The sequence below is a fragment of the Chinchilla lanigera genome, unplaced genomic scaffold (assembly GCF_000276665.1).
Source record: "Chinchilla lanigera isolate Chin_1 unplaced genomic scaffold, ChiLan1.0 scaffold00012, whole genome shotgun sequence".
Classification (NCBI taxonomy): Eukaryota; Metazoa; Chordata; class Mammalia; order Rodentia; family Chinchillidae; genus Chinchilla; species Chinchilla lanigera.
In genome coordinates this window covers 3565129-3592647 of record NW_004955413.1, presented here as the reverse complement: position 1 = coordinate 3592647, position 27519 = coordinate 3565129, and the positions used below count along the sequence as shown (strand labels likewise).

General features: G+C 44.9%; 1 protein-coding gene across 1 annotated transcript in view; it reads left to right on the top strand.

Moving 5' to 3' along the window:
* The window catches only part of Ano2 (anoctamin 2, calcium activated chloride channel), a 316981-nt gene that overhangs the window by 57608 nt on the left and 231854 nt on the right, over positions 1-27519 (top strand). Inside the window, exons 3-6 of the mRNA XM_013511280.1 lie at positions 3873-3971; positions 19625-19776; positions 22110-22164; positions 24472-24523. Coding sequence (XP_013366734.1) covers positions 3873-3971; positions 19625-19776; positions 22110-22164; positions 24472-24523 — 358 coding nt within the window. The remainder of the gene's footprint in view (positions 1-3872; positions 3972-19624; positions 19777-22109; positions 22165-24471; positions 24524-27519) is intronic.

Below are 27519 nucleotides of genomic sequence, written 5' to 3'. Positions count from 1 at the left end.
TCTTGACACTTTGCTCTCTCAGATCTGGAGTCTATTTTATTAGTCCGTGTTTGCATACACACCATCTACATTTCTTGTGTGCAGTTGGTGTGTGTACACAACACATCTTAATTCATTGTTTCACCCCCTTTCCCTCTCCCTCCTAGCATCTCTTACTCCCCTTCGTATTTGAGAAAGGTCTATTTCTCTACTTCCTATTATCTATCTCTTATTTTGCTCTTTACTTATAATTTGGGTTTTTTGTATAAGAGAAACCATATGATATTTAAAGTTGTGTTGCCTGATTTATTTCACTTAACATTATGGTCTCAAGGTGCATCCATTTTCCTACAAATGACTGAAGTTTATCTTTCTTTATGGCTGAGTAGTACTCTATCTTGTTTAAGAAATGCCACAATTTCTTTATCCATTCATCTGTTAATAGACCTATAGGCTGCTTCTAACATTGAGCTTATTGTGCTGGAATTGTGCTGCCATAAACATGGGTATGCATGTGTCACTGTAATATGATGTCTTTAACTCTCTTGAGATAATACCTAGAAGGGGAATAGTTGACTCAAATGGAGTTGGTTTTTTGAGGAATGTTCATGCTTATTTCAATAGTTTACACACCTACCAACAATGTAGAAAGATTCCTGTCTTCTCCCAGCTTTGCCAGCATTTGTATTTTTGATTTCTTGATGATGCCGTTCTTTCTGGTATAAGAGAGAATCTCAGTGTTGTTTTAATTTGTTTTCTTTAATGGCCAGTGATGCGAGCATTTCTTCATGTGTTTATTGGCATTTGTATTTTTTCTGTGAAGTGTCTATTCATTTCACTTGCCCATTTTTCGACTGGATCTTTTTTGACCCCGAGGCCTAAGATGTGTGTATCTAAGTTCCGACAGTGGTTGGGTGGGGCAGAGATGAAGGGCTAAAGGCACTTAGTTGCCATAACATTAGCCAAAAATGATTGTCATGGCCAAATCAGTGCAAGGGAGATGTACACTTGAATTTAGATGGTTGTATGTTGAGTTAAAAATAAAAAAAAGAGAATATCCATCAGGGCACAGCTAGCCGTCTGCCACCAAGGCCATGGTATTTGACCCTTGCTCTCCCAATCCTAGCCCTTCCTCAAACTTTGAACATCTGCAGCTACTTAGTGGACATTTGGCGTGCACCCAAACCACTAAGTCTAGCTAGAGTTAAAAAGACATTTGTCCTGATTAAAAAATGAAGAAAAACATAATATATTAAAATTAATGATGTCTTGATTTCATCTTAGTGAGAGGGATGATACTGTTTGCCATCTTTCACCAAAGACATCATTTCTGGCATGGTAGAGAGCTGGGGCTGTTGGTCAGATTTATAGATGGTTTCTTTACTTATCCTGCATTTTCACCAAATCAGAAAATCTTAAGTTACAGTTAGTAACAGCGACAAGTGATTGATGACTCTGCCTATTAGTCCTGGACATGCCAGCCAAAAATGTATATGGCAACAAGAGATTTATTGCTGAAGGCTATTTTTGGAATTTTGAAAAGAACATTGCTATACTTGGTGCTGGAAGGTTGAGTGGTTCCTCTCAGGGGTACCCCAGAGAGTCCTCATCTACTTTTTGATTTGGTGTGTTCTGTTGCAGCCATTATGGTTATTAAACCATGTGCACTAGCATGACAATTCTCTCACCACTGAGAGGAGAAAACCATGAGGTGGAATAAAACCTGGACTGGAAGGGTACTTTTTCACAATGTGTGTATAAAATCATTTAAATCTTCCTGGCCTTGGTTTCCTCAACTGTAAAACAGAGATAGCAATACCACCAGCCTTCCAGCATGGTTGTAAATATTGTATGAGCTAAAACATGTAGCTACCTAGCTCAATTCAGGTGTATACACACCCAACAAATGTACATTGTGGCTATTATTATTATTTTTAGGTATTTGTAAGCTATAGGCTATCTACAGTTTTCATACCACAATTCAATATTTTTGTGAAGTACTTGTTTATTATTCTTCATTCTTCTACTTTATTATTCATGAACTTTCATCCGTGGAGTGGACTTAGGTTCCAGATGTTTGAATTATTGAATATAAATTTTGGAGCCACCATTTATAAATAGTAGAAATAATCTATAATAGAAATGTATGTCCTCTCATAGTCATTGTCCTTCAGGGAAAAACAGCATTGCTCGTCTCTTTTTCTGCTATGTATCATGACCTGAGCACAGGACTGTTAGAGGAAGGATGGAGAGATGAATGTGCAGGCGATGGAAAGGCAGTCAGAGCTTAGAATGGTCTCCACTGTCATCTTCAACAGTACCTCCAATCTGCTGAAAGAAACTGTCAATGAGTCTTTGGTTGACCAGTATTGCATGTTTATATTTGTTTTCACGAGAAGTCACTTTGAAGATATCAATATGTAATACAACCACCATTGTTAATTCCCTACCACTTTGTTTGTAACTCTGTATTGTCTGTATTGTGCTTGTGATATGTTGTAAAATGTTGTATGTCTGTTAATGTTTCCCTCCTTTTATCTTTAAAAAAACAAAAAACAAAAAACAAAAAAAACAGTACCTCCAATCAGAGGGTGCTATGGTCACTGAGCAAAAACTGGTTTCTCTGAATGCAGCCAGGGAATGATTTTCAATAGGAGCACCTGCTTCTGTTGACAGGGTTGGTGCCTTCTTGGTCCTGACCTCCATATACTCTGCTTCACAAAACACATGTCTGTTCAGTGACCCCTCGTTTCTCCTAGAGCACACACTTGCAGCAGAGTGAGGCTCTGTACCTCGGTGCCTTCATCTTAATCCAGAGGCAAGTTGGCCAGCCCGCCAGCCTCCTCCGAAGGCCGCGGTGTGCAGATTCTAGGTGCTTCCCAATTGTCACTTCATGAAGGAATATATTATCAGTTAGTTTTGTCCTCTCCCTGAACACAATAGTTATGATTAATTTTCTAGGTAACTTAAGAAGCACCTCCTAAAAATTGGATTCCTCAACCTCCAGATTTTCCTACTTGGTTTTGGTGTGCTTTCATTCCTCAACAACAAAATTGATTACATTAATAGGAGAAAGTAATTTTTTTCTTGGGTGTGTTTGTTCAAGAAAAAAAGTTTTATTGGAAAATGAGGTTGAATCCCAGTTGTAATCTGCCAAATGTTTATAACAGACGAGGCCACCCAGCCCAAATGGACTCTTGGGGTAATAAAACCTAATTTACTTATTACTGCATGTCCTTTCCTCTCTTTCTCACAATTGCTTTTCATCAACATACAGTACAATTACTTGTCCTGGGACAAGGTTCATGTTCTGTGTTCACACTGGAGCCTGGGTCATGATTTATGTTTATGACATTATTTGGGGTTGTGCTCTTTGCATTATTATTTATATCACTGCTGTTAGGCTTAGAAGAGCCACTTTTGTGATTTGGGACTACGGCACAGCACAACAGTTGAATGAAAATACAAACTTGAACAATCAGCAATAAAAGCACATGGATGAAAACAAATTGCCGGCTGTTTGCTCGATGTTATCAATGGTCACCTGACCAATTGTTTTTAAGAATATGAAGAAATTTTTTGGAAAATCATACTTGTTTAGTTTCAGATCTATGAACAATTTTTTTTCTTCTGAGACCACCACATTTTGGGAACACTAACTTATGGTTTCAGAGACCACATTTGGGGAACACTAACTTATGGTTTTAGATGATAGAGTTTCTAGAACAGAATAAATAGATTGGGTATGGATGGGAACTGATTCTTAGTGAAGTTGAAAGGGAACAAACATCAGAAACTGAACAAACAAGCCTCAGCTTCCAGAGCCGGGGAACTGGGAATTTAAACTATGTCCTTACAAATGTTTGCACTTCTTCTTTCTTTGTACCTTGCAGAGTAAAAGCCAGGGATCCGTCTTTGTCCGGATACACGCCCCGTGGCAGGTGCTGGCCAGAGAGGCAGAATTCTTGAAGATCAAAGTTCCCACCAAGAAAGTATGACCATGTTTCTCCTGGGTTCTGGGCCTCCCAAGGGTGGGATGGATGCAAATTTTTTGGGAATAGGGCCAAGTGGGATGTGGGTTTTGTAGAATCGAAATAACACTTACCCCCCTGGGGATCCAAAGTATGTGGCCCTGAGGTGGGAGGGACAGGGATGAGCAGGGTGGGGAGAGATCCTTCTACCTCAGAGCTCTGCCTGTGCTGGGCTTCCTAAAAAAACCAAACACTTCCCAGGTCCAGCCTCTCGTTTTTCTGTTACACCTTCTTTTCCACTCTTCTTGGGGTCCCAACAATGCTAGATATTTCTTCAGAGTGAATATAGAAAGGAGAGAAGACAACAAGCTATGCTGACTGGGTCAGCAGCGTACAGAGAAAACAGCACCAAACATGGCTGGGAGACATGTGTTCTGGTTATGACTCTCCTACTAAAGGTTATATGAAGGGGGTTTCACTTACCTCTTTTGTAGAACATGAGTTCTTAACCAGGTGAGTCAATGACATCATGTGGGAAGTGTTTTCAAAGTATACACTCCAGTGTCTCACCTCTGAGATTTTGACTCATTTGGTTGGTATGGGATGAGATTCTGGCATCACCATTGTGAAAAAATAATTCCCACAAAGTTCTTGTGCACATCTGGACTAAAAATCACACAATTTAGATGGTGTTTGAGGTAGTTTTTCTATTAGAATAGTTAATATATAGTTATATGTAAAAATTTCCCCAGGGAGTTTGTAGGTGATGTGTCCCCTTCTATAACAAAATCCAGCTCTGAAGATAAAGGGAGCTTGTGGTCATAGATTCCCCATTTTCTCTAGTAGGCACTTTAGGGAAAGATGGTGATTGACTTTGACTTATCTGAGATGTCTTTTAAGGAAGGCGCTGGGCAGGTAGTATTATATGGGTGAGTTCTCCTTCTGTCTCTCTCTGTGTTTCTGCCTCTGCATCTGCCTCTGTCTCTGTCTCTCTTAGACACACATCCACACACATCCACATACACATACATCCACACACACACACACACACACACACACACACACACACCACACATCCCTGTAACGTTTCATAGGTGCTGACATACCTTTGCAGGGATCATCTCCATCACTCTAATTACTGTTGCTGTGATTCCACACTCCCCACCATTTACAGAGCTCCATATTTGTTGCTTCTGCATAGCCACAATCACCCCTGTTTTCTCATCACCATCCCCACAATTGGCAGTGTCAACTCCATTTTGGTTTACATTGTTGGCCGTGCTAATCCCATCCTTATTGCCAACAGATCTATGGTCTCCATTGAAAGTCATTCTTGGATACTAGCATGTGACCAAGCTATTACCAATTCCCTACTCAAGAAGAATAGAGTCTTAGGTTCTAGTCTTACGGATTTGTGAAGATGGTCAAAATGAGCAAACACAGGTAGGAATATTAGTTACAAACATCTTGCCAATAAAAAGTGATAAATTTGGGGGAGCTGCACACTTGAAGTGTCCACAAGGACCACACAGATCTTTTGTCTTCTAGTTGCAGGGTGATGTTCTCCATCTCCTACTCTTGGTGCTGTCATTCCTATACCACTGTCCTCAGATGTGGGCACCATCTTTGTTCCTTCTGGACTCCACTCCTCCTCAACAACAGATGCTGTCCCGGGCTTCCGGCTGCCTGACCCAATTTCAGCCCATGCTTTACTTCCCCTTTTCTCTCTCTCTTCTTCCTCCCTGCCCTAGGCTCCCTCTGTGCTCTTGGCACAAGTGGCTGAACCTCTGCACCTCTTGTTTTTCTGGTACCTCAGAGTCCCTCCAGTAGCTTCCTTACTGTAATCCCTCTGGCCTCTGCTTCATCCTTTCATGGGCTCAGACTTTTAAAGCATATTTTAGTTTTATATAAATGACAGATCTGCCTGCAAGGCTCAGGGGCCGTACATATTGGACATTTGGAACTTACCATCTGTGGCATAGGCAGGACTTGTCTTGAATTTGTAGATAGTTGACTTGGGCAAAGGCTTATTGCAAAGTGCCCATCTCTGGGTTTCCTGCCTCAGAAAAGACTTTAGCCTTGGGTACATAGATTAACTCTATGATTTGAGGATGTTGCATCCTATTTCAGAGCCTCAGTTTCCTCATCTGTGATTTGGGCATAATAATTCCTGCTCTATTTTCAGAGAGTGATTGTAAGATTCCACTTCCTAGGGAGTACTGTGGAAATGCAGACATTTGTTATGGTATCTATTTTCTCACACGTTTTTATGTTCCCAATCCCCCCATCAACTTCCTTCCTGACCACAGAGATAGCCAGCACTGACAGTTCCTGCTGTGTAGTGTTTAAGAGACATGGGGGGCTACTGAGCTTGGGGAGCTGAGAGTCACAGGGTGACAGGAAGAGTGTGCAGACCCAGGCTGCAAAGTAGGCGCTGACGCCTGTGTCGATCCCTCTGTCTTTCAGTGCGGTGGGTTAGGGAGCCCAGGGGAGGCTGAGCCATGTGCTCCTATAGGCAGCAGAGAACAGAAATCTGGGTTTCAGATTTGACACAGGTGGACTATTCTGGCATCTGTCCTCAGCTTCAGCCATATGGCCCCTCTCCTCTTTGTATTTGCAGAATGCAGTAGCTTGTCCTTGACCTCACGGGGGTGTTATAAGCAGACGGGGAGGATATTACTTAGTACGCTGTGTTTGGATGCATGTGTTTGTAGAAATTAATCTGAGACTCTGATCCCAAGGGTGTCATGGGGGTTAACCCTTGTTCCCACGCTGACAGAGGGATAAGGCAAGGAGAGGATGAGCCTGTGGAGGGCCAGCGTTGGGCTTAGTGTCATTTTGCCTTTTTCAGTGGGGTTGAGAAGTGGTTGAATGTGACTAGGCCACGTTTACAGAGAGCGCCCCCCTCCGGCAGGGGGCGGGGGCTATGGAGGAAGAATGAGCCATGGCACGGGATGAAGTAAGCATCCTTCAGGCCAGTGGGGGCTTGGATCATAACCCAGCAGAGTCCAGAGAGATGGGGAACATGGGGAGGAAATCACGAAGTCGAGATTTCAAATCTGGACAAAGCCATCGTAATGCGTCCAGGGACGTGGAGTCCTGAGCACAGATATTAACTGGGAGGGGAATCTTGGAAGGAAGCATTTGTTTTCCAAAAACAACACAGTGTGTGAGAGGGACATTGAAGATCCCTGCTGAGGAGGGGTGGGGAGGCCTGGCCTTTGGCCTCTGAGAAGCCTGACAGGGCCTGGAGTGGGTGCTGTTGGCAGATACTTTCTTATCTCTGCTTGTTCCCAAGGTGGCCTTTCTAGGCGGTGGTCAGTTCTGTGCATTTCTCATGCATTTGCATCTGTGAGTAGACCCCCCACCCCACACAACCTTCACATTTCCCAAACCCTTAGGTGAGACAAGGCTAGGAATGGCTGATATCTGAGGCTATTAGAGAGAACTTTCTCATCAACAAAAACTCGTTAAGCCAGCCAGAGACCATTAAATTTGGAAGAAGTGATGTGCCTGGGATGGATGAATATCACTTTTGTGCAATCCGTGAGAGCTTTGTACCCACTATTAATAGTGACTAATACTGTAGGAGTCTTGTTTGCTGTCCCAGGGAGCCTATAAGGACTTAAGTTTGTGTCCTTTCCAGGCAAGTAGATGCTGTTAACTTCCAGAAAATCCTATCTTTGTCAGAAAGCTGGCTCTGAGCTCTACACACCTCCCAGATAACAGTAGTGGATATTGTGGGCCTGTGGTAGGCAGCAGTGGTGGTACATGTGGAATGACTGCTATAGAGGAGAGCGCAATGCCTGCGAACTGGTATTACTACTGTTGTCACTAGCAATGTGTGAAAGGCAGCATGGTTGGCATGGGCTTGACTATTCCTTTGTACTCTTTCCTTTTCTCTCCCTTCTGCAGCACTGGGAAAAATGGGCCTGGTCCTTTACTCTGCCCAGGCAGCCAGAAGCCCAGACATGGAATCCATGGAGAGGCAGGCATAGATGGCTATTAGCCTGTGTACTAGGGGATTTCTGTTTCCTAGGGAGCTGATTCTTGGGGCCCTGTGTGTGAGTTCTGTGGTTCAGTCCCTGGAAAAGCCAGGGGGAGAGGGCTTGGCCTCCCTGTATGACAGGGAGATCTTGAAGTTTCCTGTGTCTGGGGAGGGACAGCCTGGGTGGCCAGTGGAGACCCTGAGTTCTAGGATTGGCTCTGCCCTCATGAACCTGGCTCTATTTGCTGTATATCTCCAGGCCTTTTTTATTTTGTATTTTGAGGCAGGGTCTTGTTAAATTACTAAGTTGTCCAGGCTGGGCTCAAACCTGTGATCCTCTTGCCACAACCTCTTAGATTTCTGGCATTACAGGTGTGTACCTCACATCTTGGTAAAGTATAATTTTTATGTAAAGGGCATTATGCTAACCAGCTTTTTGTCCCTGTGAAGAAATGCCTGACAGTAACAACTTAAAGGAAAAGTTTATTTTGGCTCACGGTTTCAGAGGTTTCAGTTCATGGTCAGTATCCTCTGTTGTTCTTAGGCCTGAAGTAAAGCATTCAGGAGAGAGAGTGAGAGTGAGAGTGAGAGCAAGAGAGAGAGAGTGACAGAGAGAGAGAGAGAGAGAGAGAGAGAGAGAGAGAGAGAGAGAGAGAAAAAGAGAGAGAGAGAGAGAGAGCGCACATGAGCGCACTATCCTGAGCTGGTGCTTCTTCCTCGTTTCTTTTTTAGTTCCATCAGGGCACCCACCCTACTGGGTGTGTTGCCCTCTCAGCTGGCTGTCCCACACCCCAATCACCTTTGGTAACACACTCACAGACACATCCAGAAGTGTGCACCACTCCTTCCTCAGCCTTTCTCAATCCAATCAAGCTGACACAATTAACAATCATGGATATGCACAATATGATTTCAGTAGTAAGTTTTTACAGAGCTGGAATGTTCTTTGGCCACTTCTTAAACAGACTCTGGATAAAAACTTAGGCTGTAATGCTAAACTGTGGTTCAGGGCAGGTTGTATTGCAAAGTAAAGTACACAAATTTCTGATGTGCTGACTTGATCAAGGTTAGAACAGAAACACAACTGATATTTTGATTCTTCCACGTGGAGCTCATGTTTGGAGATGTTTATATCTATGAAACTACATTTATTAAAAAATATTCCATCTTCTCCCTTTCCTTAATGGAGAACATGTATAACTGCCATTAATAATTTCTGATCAGTGTGAGAAAATGGATGTTTCCATACTGAGCTGAGATAATTCTGGCTGAAAAGCAAAGAAGCTTGACATTTAAATAGCTTGAGTGGCCCCTTAGAAGGAAAATAAGTGATTAGAAATTGTTCTCAGATACTGTTACAGCTGTCTAGAGACTGGTTTGGTAGCCATGGCTTTTGCAGAAGTCCTGTTGATTTATGAAACTCACTCTGCCTCAGAGCCTCTACTTAGCCAGGACTACAGCACTCAGTTATCTAGACTGGAGATTAGGCAGGAGGATGGGAGGTCCTGAGATCTGCAGTTGGTGAGCTGGAAAGCCAGGAGAGCAGATGGTATAGTTCTGGTCCAAGTCCAGAAACCTAAAAATCAGGTGAGCTGATGTATAAGTTGCATTCTGAAAGTTGGTGGCCTCAAGACCCAAGATGTTTTAGTTCAAGTCCAAAGGCAGGAAAAGACTGACATTCCAGCTTAAGGCCCTCAGGCAGGGGACCTTTTTTGTTTCATTCAGACATTCAACTGCTAGGACAAGGCCCACCACATCTGGGAGGGCAATGTGTTTTACTCAGTCTACTGATTCAAATTTCAATCTCATCCCAAGCCTCATCATAATTATGCGCAGAATAATGTTTGACTAAATATGTTCAGGGCTCAGTCCAGTTGTCACAGAAAATGAACCATCATAAGGTTTGTACTTTTAGTCTGTTATCCTCTTTGTAATAGAATGAATAGTGATGTTCAAAAAGATATGTCTGTGCCTAAGCTTCGGACCCAGTGAATGTGATCTTATTTGGAAAAACAAGTCTTTGCAGATGTAATTAGTTTAGGATCTCAAGATACAGCCATCCTGGATTTTAGGCTGTGCTCTAAATCCAGTGACCAGTGTGTTTAAGAGAAAAAGGTGGACAAAGATCTGAGACACATGGGAGAAGGCTCTGGGATGAAGGGGGCAGAGGTTAGAGCTGCACAGCCAGGGCCAAGGATCGCCTAGGAGCTGGAAGAGGCAAGGAAGAATGTTCCCCTAGAGCCTTCATGGGGGTGCGGTACCACTGACACTTTGATTTTAGACTTGTAGCCTGCACAGCTGTGGGGGAATAAATCTCTGTTGTTTTGAGCTACCCCTTTTGTGACAATTTGTTATGGTAGCTCTAGGACACGAATGTACCCTTCCTCTGGGATGAAAGCAATAAGCAGACAATTCAAGACCTGGTGGGTGTCCCAGGCTTGGTGCCTTGTGCTGCATGCCTGGAATTCACTTTGCAGCTCTAAGATGGCTTGGAGCAGCCTTCTCCATTCATTGTCATCATTCCATTGTTTGGGGATCATACAGAAGAATTTCTGCATGGGGTCTTCCTTCCTGACCTTGGCATGTCTATGGCTACTTCTTCCCATTCTGTCCTGTTTGGGTTGGGGACAGTTCAGCATGGTATGGACGGTGGAGCTGAGGTCAAGAAGATCTGATTATTATATGCAATGATCATTTTCCCCTTTATACCTCCATTTCCAAAGACACGGGTTCTGCTTTGTAAGAGGCCAATGAGGTATTGACATGTTTTACATTTCATTCACATTTCGTAATTTCCACATTTGACTTGAGGGAAAGGTTCATAAAACCACTCTGAACAATGCCAGTCAAAACACAATATTTTAAATAACTAAAATGTGCAGCTATCAGTCTATATATGGATGTGTAAATTCAGTGAACTTTAGATATTGCTATTACATCTCACGTGCTTGGCTGTGGTTTGGAGGCTTACATACCTCATTTCGTTTTATCATCACAATAATAAGAGCTGGGTGCTAACGTTAGCTTCATTTTGTAGATGAGGAAATTTGCCAAGGTCACAGAGCTTCAAGCAACTCAAAACCATGTCTAGTTAACTCCAAAGCCGCTCTCTGGCTCTCACTTTCCTGAATGTCAACACCTAGAATGAAACCTTTCTAGGTGGGTGTGTTCTATAGAACAAATCTTTGGTTTTACAGAACAAAGACACCGATCAACCAAAACAAAACACTCTCCCATTTTTCCATTGTCTAACGAACTCCAGAAATACTAATTTCTGTATTACATTTTACCCAAACTATGAAAGGCTCTGAGGAGTCTTACAATAAGGAACATGGTTCCGTTCTGTTCATTTTGTTTTACCTCTTCCTGCTGAGTACCTGTGTCCTAGGGGAACTGCTGGTCTACAGAGCATGCTCTGGGGAGTCTCATCCAAGATGCACTAACTCTGGACTGGGACAGACCTCATATCTAATTTTTACTAAGGACCAGCTCAGTGAGTTACTTATGCCTCTGAGATTACAGCTTTTTCACCTGTAAACAAAATATTGTAGCCTACATGCAAAGCACATGACAATTTGAATTTGTTTCTCCCCATTGCTGATGTTAGCAGAGGTACGTGAGGATGGCTGTCTCTTGGAGGTCCTTCACACTTGATTGTGGGCAGATATCTAAGCGTGAACATGGTGCATGTTTCCGCCTGTCTGACCTGTGCTGAGCAAGGCAGTGTACTTAGCTCCAGCTGCCTGTTCCACACCTTGGCTGCCCCACATTCCTGGTAATATCCCCGGGAAGTCTGAATCCCCTGCTTGTGCTGGACTTCCCTCTTCCGAACCATACCTTTCTGTGGAGTCTGCTGTAGATTCCTAGCAAGAGCAGAGTACTTTCCCTTTCTCTTCTAAGGAATAGCCCTTTCCCAAGGGCTTTAAATATTTGCCCTGGTTCTGGAATGATCTCCCATCCCTCTCTGAAGAAACAAACCTTCCTCACCCTTTGCATCTCTGCCCACCTCTCATGTCCCTCACTGACCCTCTTTGAGTCCTTCTGCATGAGCTAGCATCACCATTCTGGATTCTGACTCCAGTTACAGCCCATAGCTCTCTTACCCATTGGTTTTCCTTCATCTGCTTTGGGTGCCTTACTTGCAGGTCTCCCAACCAATCATAAGTTCCCAGGAAGCAACTGGAATATTTTGTGTTTCTTAGGTATTCCTTACAAACTCTTGTATGGAGTTCCGTAAATAGTAGTTGTTCAGTAAATGCTAGGTTAATTGGTCCATTGTTCCAAATAACTCTGCTCCCCTGGCCCAGGACTATGTTTTGCTCATGGACCTTGGTAGAGTGCCTGAGCACAATAGCAGGCATTCCGGCTCACAGTTGTCCATAGCCTGTGTAAAATTCAGCGGTAATAGTTAACCGTGTTCCTCTTTCATCCTGAACAATTACTTCCTTTGGCACATGGTGATTTAATTACTCGGGAATTACTTTATACTTCAGTAAATTCAGAAAGTAAAAATCAGAAGAAACTCCGTGAGGTTTATTAGGGTAGAGAGTATAGATTCTTGGTTTTGGGGAAAAGGATCACGGTCTCTTTAGCCTTTGGGATGCCTCTTTCACGGTTGCCATCAATTGTTTGGAAATGAGCTAGAACTGTGGCTGTGTAGGCAGGGCCGGCCAGCCATGGGTGGGGGCCTTCCTCTTCTCGTTGCCTGCTCGCAGACATTTGTTTTTAATAGAGGCACAGCCCAAAGGGTCGGGTTTACATTTCATATCTTTATGGGCTTTTGGTGCACGCTCTTTGATTACCACTTAAATAGGCTGGAAAGACTGCAAAATGCTTTGACTTCTTTTTTAATTCTTTTTTGTTTTCTGTAATGCTTCTCATCTCTGCAAATCAGAGAAAGAAATCCAGTGACACCTAAGTGCTGTGGCTGTGGGGTGGAATCTGAGATGGCATATGGTCGTGTTCTAGCCGTGCAGACAGCACAGATCTGTGAGCCCAAAGCCTGACCCAGGGCTCCAGGATAGTGCAATTAAACATACGAAAAGGTCAAAGGAAGCGAATTAAACTTTGATATTTTTAAGCTCATATGGAAAAAAAAATAGTGATTTTGTTTCCCTGAGGCCTCAGGTCGTGTCTGTCTGAATTAGGCAGCACATGCACCTGGGCCGGCTGGCCCCTAATGACTGGGTTGGGGTTGGTGGAGCTGAGAGCAGAGGGCACTGGTGGGCTGACTTTTGGGTCTGTTGTCCTCAGTGCTGCAGGTTTGGGAATAAAGGAACTGTGGATAATAATCACACCAGTGCAACAGTAGTAAGCCAGGACTGCGCTGAGGAGCCGGGACCGTAGCCCTCCTTCAGAGGGGCTGTGAGAGCAGCCGCCCAGGGTGGCCATGGCTGCCACCATGGAATTGTGGTAAGGAGCTAGCAGAAAGCACAGGCAGAGGAACAGGCAGGGGCTGTCAGCTTCCTGGATTTGGGCACCTGGGTAGAACTTTTACACAGTTAGAGCTTGTACAGTCAAGTGCCAGCTCACAACAGCTCTAAGACCTGATTGTTCAGTTGTCAGGAATTTTGAGAACTGGTTAATACACTGGGAATTGGCTAGAGTGGGAATGTTGACCCTACTGAAATCAGCAACTGTTGCATATCGGCAAAACCCGCTCCTTGCGTCCCCACCGCCAAGAGGCTGATACAGGTACCAGCACTCACCACGGGAGCCCTGAGTGTGGAGACAGGGTGCAGTCAGGGTGGGCCTTCAGCTTCATTTGCCTCTGGGCTCACATCATCACATCATTCCTGCCCCAGGCACGAAGGGGCTACTGGACAGATAAGGGATGACAAAGTCTGCATTAGGGACCTTGAATGCATTTCATCTTTCTCCACTTCTCCCTGCACTATTTTTCTGACTCAGCATCACCAGGTACCTTCTTTAATGTCTGTGTCTGTACCGAGTGCTCCATGAGGGCAGGGACTGTGCTGTGTTGTACCAGCAGCAAGGAGAACAGTACTGGGAAAGGCAGGCGCTAAATATATAATGGTAATGGCAGAATGAGTGAAAGGTATTAGATTTGATCTTCAGAGGCAGCTTTCAAGGGTGTGATTCCGAGACTGGTAGTAAGACTCCATCCAAGGGCAGTGGGAAGGAAGCTGAGCCCTCAGGGCTGTCTGCAGGAGTAGGACGCGGCACAACGTGGTGGAACGTGTGTAGCAGTGCACATTCCTCTATGACAAGAAACATTTAGGCAGAGTGTAGTTGTAACTGGGATGGGGCTTGGTTGAATCTAAGAAGTCTTAGCCTTTTGGAAAGTTACACTGTTTTCTGTGAATCCATCCACCATCCATCACCATCCTCTACCCATCCAATGAATATTTTTATTAGCACACATTAATAAAGACAATAATGGGTTTCACTGACATTTTCATATATACATGCACACAATATACTTTGATAATATCTTGCTCCCATGACCCTCTCTTCTCTCCCTTTCTACAGCCCCAGATTTCTCTCCTCTCCTCTGTCTTCCTTCTTTTTACATGTCAACTCTTTCTTCCTTTTCTACCGTTCTAGATTTCCCACGTGAGAGAAAACCTGTGATCCTTGCCTTGCTAAGTCTGGCCTATTTTGCTTAACATAATCACCTCCATTTTCCTGCAATGACATGATCTCATTCTTCTTTACGGCTGAGTAATACTCTGTTGTGAATATGTACCACCTTTTCTTTATCCACACATCTGTTGACAGGCCTTGGCCGATTCAGCTATGGTGAACAGTGCCATGGTGAACATGGATATGCAGGCGTCTCAGATGTGTGGTGACTTTGGTTCCTGTGGAGGAGTGGCACAGCTCACCCAGTGAACATTATACAGAGTATCCCTGAGTACCAGGTACTCTGCGCTGCAGTAGTGACTATGACTGTACCCTGGCCCCTTGTGACTTTTGTATGGTGGAATTCAGACATTCTGTGGTTAGTTATGAATTAGGAGGGACCCACAGAAAAACAAGAGAGGTCAAAGCTGAGAGAGCCAGCCAGAAGAAAGTGATTCAGGTCGGGATGAGTGAGGGAAGGGGCCGTCAGGGCTAAGACACGAGAGCTGAGAGCTAGGTGGGAACCTGGCAGCTGGTGTGGCAGATAAAATTTGCCCAGAGAGGGGGATGGCATGTCCTTAGGCACCAAGGCCAGGAACCCCCGGCCCATGTGAGGAACTGAGAGGAGCGTGTGTGGGGTCAGCAGAAGGCACTGAGGCAGAGGAAGGAGGCAGGGCCAGGGCTCCTAACGGGCCTTGTCAGCCATGTAATTTGAAAAGTTTGGATTTTATCCCCCAATTTAAATGTCAGCAAACATTCATTCGTGTGTAGAGGACATGCTGACAACAGAAATGGAAGCTATAAACGAATGCAGAATTAGACAACAGAGTATGTGCATTTTGCCACTAGGTCCCTGTCCATAGCAATGTTATGGATGGGGAGCTTACCTGTCCCAACAGGTAGGGATAAGGGACCTAGCCAGCCTCTTTTCTTGGTGTGCACTCAGAAAGTCTCTCTCTCGGCTCTAGGTTCCAGCTGCTCTTAGCATCTCCTAGTGCGGTTTTCATTTTGGCTGGTGAATGGCTTAGCACGTCCTTGCATGGGTGAATGTAGTGTGGGCAGGAGGAGGGACATATGTTCAGCAGCATGGGACTCCCCAAGTGGCACAGTGCATGTGTGCGTGTCCCTTGGATACCACCTGGGTGAGAGAGCACTAGACCAGTTCTGCTACAATCTGGCTGCTCTTGCTCTTCATCCTTTAGCTACAGAGCCTCCTGTCCTGTCCAGCAGGTGCCATGTGCCGCCCCTTCCAGACTTCTCTGGGCGTCTCAGCCTTTTGAAATGGAAGCAGAGCAGAAGGATGTGTGGTAGCTTTCAGACTGTCCCTGTCTCCCAAGATGAGTCCAGGGCGTCACTGGCTGCAAATGTTTGTGTGATATTGGCATACTGTAAGACTTTCAATGCTGCCTTCATTTCCTTTACGTAAAATGAGGAAAGTGACTTGTACATTGTCCAAAACCAACATCACTACAGCCTTGGTTCCCTGCATCCCAGCAAAGCAACATGATTTTAATGTAGAGAGGAAACAAATCAGCCCTCAGACCACACTGCTGTGCTCCTCTGGAGGGGAGAGGCTGAGGGAGACAAGAAGGAAGAAAGAAGTAAAGAAAAAAAGAAATTTCAGTAAACCCTTTAGACTGTGACAGTGAGGCCAAAGGAAGCTTTTATGAGAACCACATTTGAGCCTAGGACTAAAAAATAAGAGCAACATTCTTTAAAAATTATTTATGATTTTAAGCACATGAAAGGCGTATCGTGTACCCAGGGAGGGCATAATGGAGAACAGCTGGCTAACATGTGTCTCTCCATTTCTGAGGATGTTCATAATTCTCTGATGTCCAAGAATAACAGTAATAATGATGCCACTGCTGATTGTATTAATATTAGAGGATTGGGGTGACTTTCTGGGGTTCTACAGAAGGCAAAAGAAGTCTGGGCTGCTGAGTTGGATGGGGCTGAGAAGGGAGCTCCAGCCTGTTTCCTTCTCTGGAAAGGAACCTGCCAAGGACCAAAGGACATTAGGCTCCAGGAAAGAGCCCTGGACAGGGAAGTGGAGAAACCTGGGTTCCAGGCCGGATTTTCTCATCCACTCTGGCAACCCTCTGCCCCTCCCAGCTCTGTTTTTCATCTCTAAGACAGACAGGCCTCAAGCCTGTCATGGGTGCCCCAGTGAGATCCTGCCCGTGGAGGTGCTGGACATCCTGGAAGGCATTCTTCTGCATGCAGCAGGTCTCTGTCACCCCTGCTCTTCTCTGCACTTGGCACAGTCTACACCAACCTCAGGACTTGACCTCCAGGCAGCGCCTGGAAGTGTTTGTGCATGAGTGAGAGTCTCTCTTTCATTAAATCTTTAATGTCATAGAACATTAGACTTGGGCGGTGTTTTGAAAGGCATTCCCCTCTTTTATGATTTGTTAAGTGGGTCTGGAGCAGCACTCAAGTCTAAGGCTGATTATCCACCACTACACAGTAAACCTGAAATCACCTGATGCCCCATGAATTATGGGATTTTGCTCTCTGGCCAGTAGGAAGAGGTGTTATTCCCAATCCTTCCAGTTAGTGCTTTCTCCAGTCTGGGGAAATTTCCTCACATCCATGCTATTAAAGATGCAAGAAGGGTCTTCTGCAGGCCTCTGGGGTTCCTGGGGCCCTTCAGTATTCTCGGGTGCTCTGTATTGTGAATTTTAGTCTCCTGGATCTCTCCAGACTTGTGAGTGTCTCCTTAACTGGGAAGATTTGCTAGGCTCCGCCTGTTTGCCCTTCCACTCTCACCTGTCTATTTCAGGTCCCTCTAGGGTCGCAGCCCCTGGTTGCCTGACGTCCACTGACTTGAAAACTATTATCTTATGGACTTTGTTTGGATGTTTTGGGTTTTCTAGTGAGAAGGCAAATCTGGTCCCTGGTCCTCTGTCATGATGGGAAACAGAAGTTTCCCACTGCTCTTTGTAGAGGTGAAGGAACAATGCGGAAGAGTGCCTTGCTCAAAGTTATGCAGCTGGTGTCAGCAAGGTCTAGGACTTAGGTCATTGAGTCAAGTATTACTGTGTTCTCACTGTGTGCCAGGCACAAGGAGAGGACCCTCTGCCCTCTGGAAGTCCACAGTCTGTTGGGGAGACAGACAAGTAAACCAACAATTGGAGACAGATAAGTAAACAATGAAGAGTAAACCACGGTAAATTTTATGGTACAGGTGATCCTTCATAGGGAGCCATGGAAGCACCACAGGAAGTGAATGGGAAGGTTGGGAAGCATGACAGGAAGCGAGTGGGAAAGTTCACATGTGGGCCTTCGTGCTGAAGGAGAGGTAGGAGTTATCCAGACAAATAAAAGGAGCAAGGAAGTTCCAAGAGTAGGTACAATATACACCAAGACATGGAGGTGAGTAGTGCCTTGCCCCCAACCCCAGTGGCCGTGGTATTGTAGTATGGTGTACCATACATGGCTTGCTGTTCATATGTGCCTGGACCCATTCCACACAGAGTCCCTGAAGTCTGCAAAATCTCTGTCCAACCAAAATCCACCATAGTACTTCAGCCGGGGAACATTTGTGGGGCTTGTTCAGGGCCGTGGAGTAAATGTTCCTCTGAGATTTCTGGGGAGACTTTACCCTCCACACCCTTCACATTTTTCTTGACAGCAGATGATAATATGATAATATCACTTTTAGAGGTTTGGAGTACCCCTTATCAACAGTCAAAATAGCTGGACATAGTGGTGCACATCTACTCCCAGCTACTCAGGAGGCTGAGATAGGAAGGTCACAAGTTTAAGGGCAACCTGGGCAACTTAGTGAGACCCTGTCTCAAAATAAAATTTGCAAAAGGGGCTGACTATATCTGATGTGTTTCTGTAGTATAGTGCTTGCCTAGGATGTGTGAGGCCCTGAGTTCAATCCCAAGTACTGCCAAAAAATAAAAAGTCAAAATATATCCAGATGCCACTCCTTGTGCCAGGCATGACATAGCATGAAAGCCCATTCTCTTTAGCCTGTTCCTCTAAGTGCCAAGATGAGACTCAGGAACTGCTTGGAAGTTCTCAGCTGGATTTTCTGCCAGAACAGGCCCTGAGACAATTGGTGGGCTATGAATCTGCACCAGCTAAGTTCAGGCCTTCCCACGCCCCTCTGGGCCAGGCTCCTGAATGCCTTGGTTCTTGAGGGGACTGGAAGGGAGGACTTCCAGTCCACTGGAGGCTTTAGGATTTTGGCATTGTTGTCCAAGCCTAAAAGGAGAATCTATGTGAGCATTTTATGGACACCAGTAATTTATTATAGCTTTCCTATCAGAAGTACAACTTCTGTGTCTCAGTAACTAATTTGCAAATTAGAAAGACCCAAAATTATAGGTAGAAGCACCTATAATTAGGTAGGTAGAAGCATTCTGTGCATTATTTTAAAAACTGTATGTACTGTGGTTATTAATAATTGTCGAGGTGGTCCATCTCTGCCTTACTCAGGGCAGATGCCTGTACATATTTGATACATTGAAAGGCTTTGATACGTTGAAAGCAAATTTATCTAAGTACAGACATTTCCTAGAGAAACAAAGTGATTCTGGGTGGTCACAGAAACATGGTGTAGTTGTAGCATAGATTTTGGATTAGATTGACTTGAGTTCAATCCAAGCTCTGGCAGCTACTGTGGTCCATGTGGCCTCTGTTGACCCACCTCACATATTGTAGCCCTAATTTCCTCAGCACAGTATGAGAATAATATCACCCACCTTGCTGGGCTGCTATGAGCATTGGAGCCTACTTCGTGTCAGGCACCAGATGTTGTTTATGGAATAATCCAACGTTGTCTAGTGGGATGTGGTGATTGTCACATAGTAGGCCTGGAGTTTCTCTTCTGATGATGTCAGATCACAGGCAGAAAGTCTAAACTCTGGTTGTTTCCTGCACTGTCACCTCCAGACACCCACTTAACAGAGGGTGTCCTCTGATGCAAAGGAAGGGTCCTGCTTCTTGATTCTCCCAGGTTCCTCCTTTATCCACCATCCCTCCCAAGGCTCTGTGCACTGTGTAGTTCTGGTTATGACGTCCTTTTTCCCCCCAAGTATTGCTTGTGGCCCCCTTTTCAGACCCCTGGCTTTGCTTTTCATAGATGTACGAGATCAAAGCAGGAGGCAGCATTGCGAAGAAGTTTAATGCGATTCTGCAGAAGCTGAGCTCGCCACTGCAGCCCAGAGTTCCAGAGCATAGCAACAACAGGATGAAGAACCTGTCCTACCCATTCTCCAGGGAGAAAATGTACCTGTGAGTATGGGCTGCTGGGGCAGGCATAGGGAGGGGGAGGGGACGAGGAAGTGGAACCGCACAGTGAGTACCTGGATGTCTAGGAACCAGGGGAGGGAGCATGCTCTCACAGTGAAATACTCCCTGTGCCTCTGACTTCCTATCCCCATGTGAGATTAGCTCAAACAGCCCTGAGCATTTATCCAGTAGAGACACTTGCCATTTGATGGATGGAGAGCCAAGGTGCAGCTAGCTGTACACTGTGGAGCTTTGTGAAAAAGACAGTGATAGACACCTGTCCGCCTTTTGCAGGGAAACCTCTGCCCAGTTCCCCATTTAATGGGGTTTGGACATGATGAGATAAACCAGAGAGAAAGGGGCTGAAGCTTCTGGGTTTTTGTATTCCCACTACGTATTCATGCACTTGCTGACTCTGAAGAGCCCCCCATTTCCACCCAGGAAGAGTATATCAAACCCATTTACAGCATTGGCCACTTGGGACCCAGCTGGAAGCAGGAGCCATGGCTGGAAAGTGAGAGATGCAGAGGTCAGGCACTCGTTCTGCTGCAGGAACTAAGGGGAAAGCTGTGGTGTTGGGGGTGATGAGGGAATTGAGCGAGAGAGGCAAGGAGGGCCGTGGAGAGGCAGAGAAGACAAGAGGATGTCTTCCCGTGGAGGTGCTCATCAAGGAGCAGTATTTCTGGGTTCTGGGACAGCATCTGCTGCCCATTTCGGCCATGTGGAGCAGCGCTTCTGTGTGCATGGGTATGCTGCTCCTCAGCAAGACCTCACACATCCTTTGTGAGATGACTCGCAATATAACCATGGTTCTATGATGGGAAAGTGTGGTCCAAGGTTAGTCCAGGGCTGGGCAGCCATAAGTGGCTGAGCTGACTGTCATGGTGACACTTTGCCTGCTGCTCTGCTTTTTGTATGTGTGTCTGGTAATGGAGATTTAACCCAGGTCTATTACACTAAACTGCATTCCCAGCCTTTATTTATTTATTTAGAGATAATACCTGGGCTGGTCTTGAACTTGTGATCCTCCTGTTTCAGCTTCCCAAAGTGCTGGATTGTATGCATGCACCACCATGCCTGGCTCCTGCTATTCTCTCTTTTTTTTATTCTCTTTGCATTCTGGCTTTTCTCACATCTCACATCTTGACTTCCCTAGCCTTTGAATGGCCCCTCCCACATGTCTGATTCACTTCCCTTTTGCTGCTTTTAAAGGCAGTCCATGAGCCACTTCCTTTTGGGAAAACACTATTTTTCCCTACCAGAAGTCCATTTTCTGGGTTCTTAGGTGCTATGTTCTAGTCCACATCACTTGTAGATTTGTAACCCCAGGAGCTGGTGGCTCTTGGGGCTGTGAGAACTGTGTTCACCTTATGTCCTCTAGCGTGCTGCCCTGGGCAAGAGGAGCCCTCCACGCATGCCTCTTTTGAGTGAAAAGTTCAATATATGAAGTACTGAACAGACAGGAGTTTAGTATCTAATTCAGTGGTAGTGAACCTATGACATGCATACTATTTTTCTTTTAAGTAAAAAGATGTTAATGTATTGTTGTTTTTGTAAACTAAGACCTCAGTATTCAGGTTTAATTGCAATATTGGCACTTTGTGACAAATAAGTGGGTTTTGGGTTACAGTTCGGGTACCCATCTCTTAAAGGTTCGCCTTCACTGATCTACTTGATTCAAGAAGAGTGACATCATGAAATGAAATTTTGAAAAACAAAAAGAATTACAATCCCAATACTCTGAAACTAGACTTACTTATATTTTGTACTTTTACTGTCTCTGTCTATACATAGGTGTGTTTCCTACATGGCTTCGTTTTGAAAACTTATTGTAATATTTTTCTATTTTGGTGTAAGTTTTTCTATTTACAATTGTTCATGATTGTAACTGTCAAGGACTGAATGTTAATCTATTATATCAGTTATGGAATTGCTTCTTATCTCCACAGTCTATATGAGAACTACTTTTTCAATGAATTTCTTATGTAAGGTTTTCCTCTGTTCAGTTTATTGTTTATCATAAAACCCCTAGGATAAGTTTTCGGATGAGATCAGGTGCATTCACAGTGATATGGCCGTAGACTTATGGTAAGTTTCAGATTTATTAGGTCAAAACAGCATATAGAGTTGGGGATAGCTCATGTGTTTAGCATGCACGAAGCCTTGGTTTGTTCTCCAACACCAAAAAAACCCATAACACTGTGGCGTGCATGTGTACCTTATATGTTTTGCCATGTTGCTTTCTAAAGAATTCGTCTGGGTTGGGGATGGAAGTGGTCCTGGCTCAAGGTTAACGAAAGGAGCTTATTTGCCATTTGCTTTGTTGGTGTCTACAGGTACAACATCCAGGAAAAGGATACCTTCTTTGACAATGCCACCCGTAGCCGCATTGTAAGTAAATGGATGTGCTGAGTTAGGAAGGTGTTTGAGAAAGGCAGAGCAGCTGGTTGGCAGGGGATTCTCTTGCCCTTCCTGCCTTGTCTCATCATTGTTTGCATGAGGTTGCCTAGCAACTAAGAGGTGCGTCCAAGAGCTTCGCCATGCTTCTGGCAATCAAGAATAGCAACCAACTTCCCTCATCCAGGTTTGAGAGGAACCTCTCTGTTTTATGGATTCCCCACTGAAGCCCTTCTTAGAATCACAAAAAAGGCTGAGATGATGTGAGCTACCTACCATTTAGGTAGGTGACCCTCTATTTTATAGTTGAAGACACTGAGGGTCTGAGAAGCAAAGTGCTGAAAAACTGGGTATAGATTGTTAGTATCAGAACAAGAGTAGAAGCAGTCCTTCTGATTGCTGGGCCACTGTGTGCTGTACGCATTTTTTTATTTGCGTCTCTGTATCAAGGAATTATGTAAATTCACATTACAAAAAAATGCTAGTCAGTGAACTTGTCCAAGAATAAAATTGCTAGTCAAATCAACAGAAAGATAATATTCATGACAAAAGTCCTTCTAGTCTTTTTGCTGTTTACACAAAGTTTTTGAATTAGGTAATTTTATTCTAATAAAAACCTGTATGTAGCTATGTCCCTATCCTGAGTCATGTACTATCTCTATGTACTGATCAGTTTATTCTCTACCCCCCTGGAGTCAGTTAGCCTATATACAGGGCAAGAAGAGGGCCCCAGGGAATGCTAGAACTTCCTTATGCCCACATGGGAAATGTGGATCCCCAGGAAAGAACTTCTTTTGCTCTTTTATTCCACTGATCCCTGGGAAAGCTTAAATCTCCACTGGAGAATAAGAGTTCGAGACCAAGCCAAGAAGAGTAAGAAGGAACAGGATACCGAGGAACTGTTCAGAGCATTTCCAAAGCACAGGAAAAACATGGTCACACCTCCCGTTTTCAGGCTGTGCTAGAAAATGTCTCAGGCCCCCAGCCTTGTGCTTTAGAAAGGGTTTAAAAATGAACATATGATTTCTTTTTCTTCCTATGGAAAAAGGTGTAAACGTCTCATTTTCTTTGATGCTATTATTACAATGCCATTAAATCTCACTGTGGCTTGGGTCCCAGGACTGTGAGGGGAGTTACGGGGTGTTGGGGAGATTACCTGATAATTACAAAGTGCTTGTAAAATAATGCAGTGCATATACATGCTGTTCCTAATTATTATTGCTATTGAATTACTGCGCTGTATTAGAAGCAGAATCAAACACGCTGGGGCCCCACTCTGCTGGAAGTGATTTATTTACCACCCCTCAGTCTGTGGCTGGAGTATGGGAGTGCGAATAATGATGGGACAACACATCTCCTCTTGTTCATCTCTCTGGAAACATTTTCCATACCCCTCTGCCCTTTCCTCAGTCCACCCCATACTGAGAAGGTGGACAAGGGCCTTCAGTTTTGTCAGATCTGTTCCACTGTGAGTTTTGTCTGCAGGAGTCACCTGCAGATGTAAATGTCTTCCTGTCCCCTCCCTTCGTTGATGCCTGACCCAGCACTCTGTTTGTTCCAGAGCAGATATCTTTGCCTGGCATCTTCTTACAGCCTGGCACAGGTTCGGGGTCCCTGGGAGCCCCTACTTGGCTGGTGGGCATGGCCTACCCAGCTCTGTCCCAGGTCCCTTGGCAGGGAGCATCCCTTCCCTTTCCAGAAGGTTCCTGCCCCCGGAGGGGCGCAGTCAGGGAGTTCTGCACACCTGATAGATGCAGGGGCCTTCAGCAGGCAATGTCAGAGCAGGAGACAAGACGGGTCTCTGAGGGCTGGCAGATACACTCTGATGGGGAGGCAGGACCAGGGCCCAGGACTAGCCTAGAGAATAGGCAGACCACCAGCCACCATGCAGGCGGCCTTTCACCATCTGCAAACATTTCCATATGCACTGTCTCCTGGGCTCCTCAGGCAGCTCTCTTGGAGGCTCTGAGGGGAGAATGGGCTTAGGACCTCTCTGCAAGGATTCCCCATCCCAGGGTCCCCCAGCTCTCCCCAGGAGCCTGCAGCAGGACTCTCACAGTGTGGAGTAGATCCTGACCTAGGCCCTTCTCCCCAGCCCTCCCACGGCCATGTGCTTCCTTTGTGCTTCAGTTCCTATAACAGCAGGAGACACAGAGCCTCTTATTCATCTCTGGTGTGTGAAGGGCTAAGTTCTTTGCTTCTGCCAAGCACTCCAGTGTGAGAGGGGTTGATGGGGGCCCTTGAGCAGGATGGTGACATGTGTGGCCGTGGCACTCATTGCTCTCTGTGGTCCCCTTTCAGGTGCATGAGATTCTGAAGCGCACGGCCTGTTCTCGAGCCAACAACACGATGGGTAAGGAGCCTTCACGTTCACAGCACTGTCCCCCCTCCCCCTGCCCCGGGAGGAGCCATGTACCCTGGTTTTTTGTGGGGCAGAAGCTGCTCTTGAGGCTGTGGAAGTGTCTTCCCCACTGCATCCTGGGTCTCTGGATGTTTTTTTCTTTTCTCTGTACCTCCAAAACCTGTCGTTTTATCCCCATCATCCAAGTGTTCCTCCTCCAAGTTTTTAATGATTTCCCCAAACACCACCAGTTTTTATTTTAATACGAGAAGCATCTCAGCGGTCCATTGGTCCAGTGTCCTCCCTGCATGTATGAAGAGACTAACTGGGTGGGGGGTATGACTCATCCAAGGCCACACAGGAAGGATGGTAGGGTGGGAATGTGCCTCTCTAAGTGCAGCATTTTCCTCTCCATGGACAGCATAATTGTTTTGCCTTGTGGTTTTGCAAACATGAGCATGTTTAAGAAATACTTTTGCAGCAGGACCCTCAGTGTTGGGGATGTTGGCAGTAGAAGGCAAGTGATTTGACTCTGGCAGACTGCAAAAGACAGATGGGTGATGAAGGCGGAACCCAGGCGATGGCCCCTTGAGGCTGCTTTTTGAAAACTAACATTACAGTTGTGCACATAAGTGTCCTATCCTCAGGGATAGCTCCAGAGGCTGGACTCTTATTCCCAAGGAGCTGCCATCCCAAACCATCTTCTGGATCCTTAGTGAGAACTACCTTTTGAATCTGCTTGGTCAGGTAGCCAAGTTTTGGGCTTATGAGGCAGCTTTTAGTTTAAAAGAATCCAAAGTCACTTAACATCACGTCTAGTGAGTGGAAAAGGATGTGAAGCTGAGGAATAATAACAGTGGTGACCTTAATTATAGCTCATATTCAAGAGCTTACTGAGGGCTCCTGAGCTGCCTCAGGACAAGGGAACATTAACAAAGAAGGAATCAGAACATGTTTCCTATAGGGAGAGAAGTTTTAGAAAAGTACTTGGCTTTTCAGGAGGCCATTAGGTGTGCTTGTGTTGCTTCGAAGTGTTCATCTTGCTACAAAATTCCAAACAATGCTCCAAAAAAAAAAAAAAAAAAAAGGAGTCTTCCACGTCAGGTTACTTGTCTGGAACACCGTGCTGATGAGGCAAAGAAGAGTGAGTGCTGAGGTGACAGCTCCAACCCAGTTCCACAGAATGGGTGGAAGCCATGGTCCTGAGCCTCCATCTTGCCCAGGGACCACCAAATGAATCAAAAGCTCTGAGAACAAATTTCCTATCTCCTCAGAGCCCCTTTCAAATCTCTTGAGATTTTCTTCACTTCTTACCAACCCACTCCTCAGTTCCACGACTTTTCACCCTTCACACCCTTCCCAGGTTGACTCAAACTGCTACCTCAGTTATTATTGGTGACTTCCTACTTCCCACATTTTATGTCCTAAAAAATAAATGAAATCTCTATCATCTTTTACCTCCTCCATCTTTTCCAGGGGCGGCAGCCATTGTGTGGCTGAGGGGTGTTGTCAAGTTTCTTCTGATAGCTGATATCCAGGATTCTATTTGATTCCTCTTTTACATTTCAGATGTTGTCTTTTCCAAATTCCTTTGGCTTCCCCTTCTTCCTTTCTCTCCTCTCTCCTCACTTTTCCTTTCTGCTTTTCCCCTCCTCTTCACCATCCTCTTTCTTCTTCCTCCTCTTCTCTCTCCATTTTTCTGTCTCTCAATGCCTCTATACAGATTACTTGAGAGTATTTTTATTCCTGATTTTCTCACCTCTTCCTGCTCAGGACTTCCATACCCAATTGCTAAATGGATGCCTCCTCTTAGATCTTTACTAAAGCCTCAAAAATCTATATGTGCCCTTATATCTCATATTCTCTCTCTCTTTCTCTTCCTCCACCCTCCCTCACTTTTCTCTTGCCATTCCCTTTGTCCTAAGTCCCACCTGCATTCCTCCCCAACCTCACCAATGCCCACCCAGACCAAACCCCTGGCCCACGGATTCTCCCTTAGTGCCCTCTCCTTGGAACTCCTATCCGACTCAGTCTCTTTATTGCTTGTTATCTACACCTATCACTGTGATCCTCAAGACGGTGAGCCCTGGAGATGTGTCTGATTCATCTTTTATGCCCCAGTGCTCCAAGCTGCCTGCCTTGCACATTCTATTCATCTGACTTGAATTAGTGAATTAATTAAAAAATGCCAAGCCTCCTGGTCCCACAGCAGTTACTGGCAAATTCCTATATGTCTTTCTTTTTTTTTTTTTTTGAGACAGGGTCTCACTATGCAGTTCAGGCTGGCCTTGAACTTATGGTGATCCTTCTGCCTCAGCCTCCCCAGTGCTGGGATTACAAGCCTGAGCCACCATGCCCGGCTCCTGTGTGTCTTAATGAACAAATGAATTCACTTCTCTGTAACTCAATTTCCTTTTACGTAAATGGAGATAATAATACCTATCTTACAGAGTTTTTGTAAAGATTAAATAGGCAGCTGTTAGTTTATTTTCTAAACTGTTAAGTTATTAAAAACTAATGATTATGCCAGGTGTGGTGGCACATGCTTGTAATCCCACCACTCTGGGATGATGAAACAGGAGGACTGCAGGTTTGAGCGTGACTTAGCAAGATCCTGTCTAAAAAGTAATAAATCAATAAACTGGAAATGTAGCTCAATGCAAAGGCCCTGGGCTCAATCCCTAGAAAACAAAAGAAAATAGAAAACAAAAGAAAAAACCCTCAAACAACATAAAAAACAAAAAGTAAAACAAAAAAGCCCTACACAAAACTAAAACAACAACAACAACAAAAACCTAAACTCACTTTGGGGGACAAGTTCCAGATTGTTGGAAAGTCACTAGATATTTGGTTTTGTTTTGTTTTTCATCTGAGGATCTGAGATTTATTTTTGTGATGTCTCAAAGTCAGACATCGGGGCTGGGGATTTAGCTCAGCGGCAAAGCGCCTGCCTGGCAAGCGCAAGGTCGTGAGTTCGGTTCCCGGTACCAGAGAAAAACCAAAAAAAA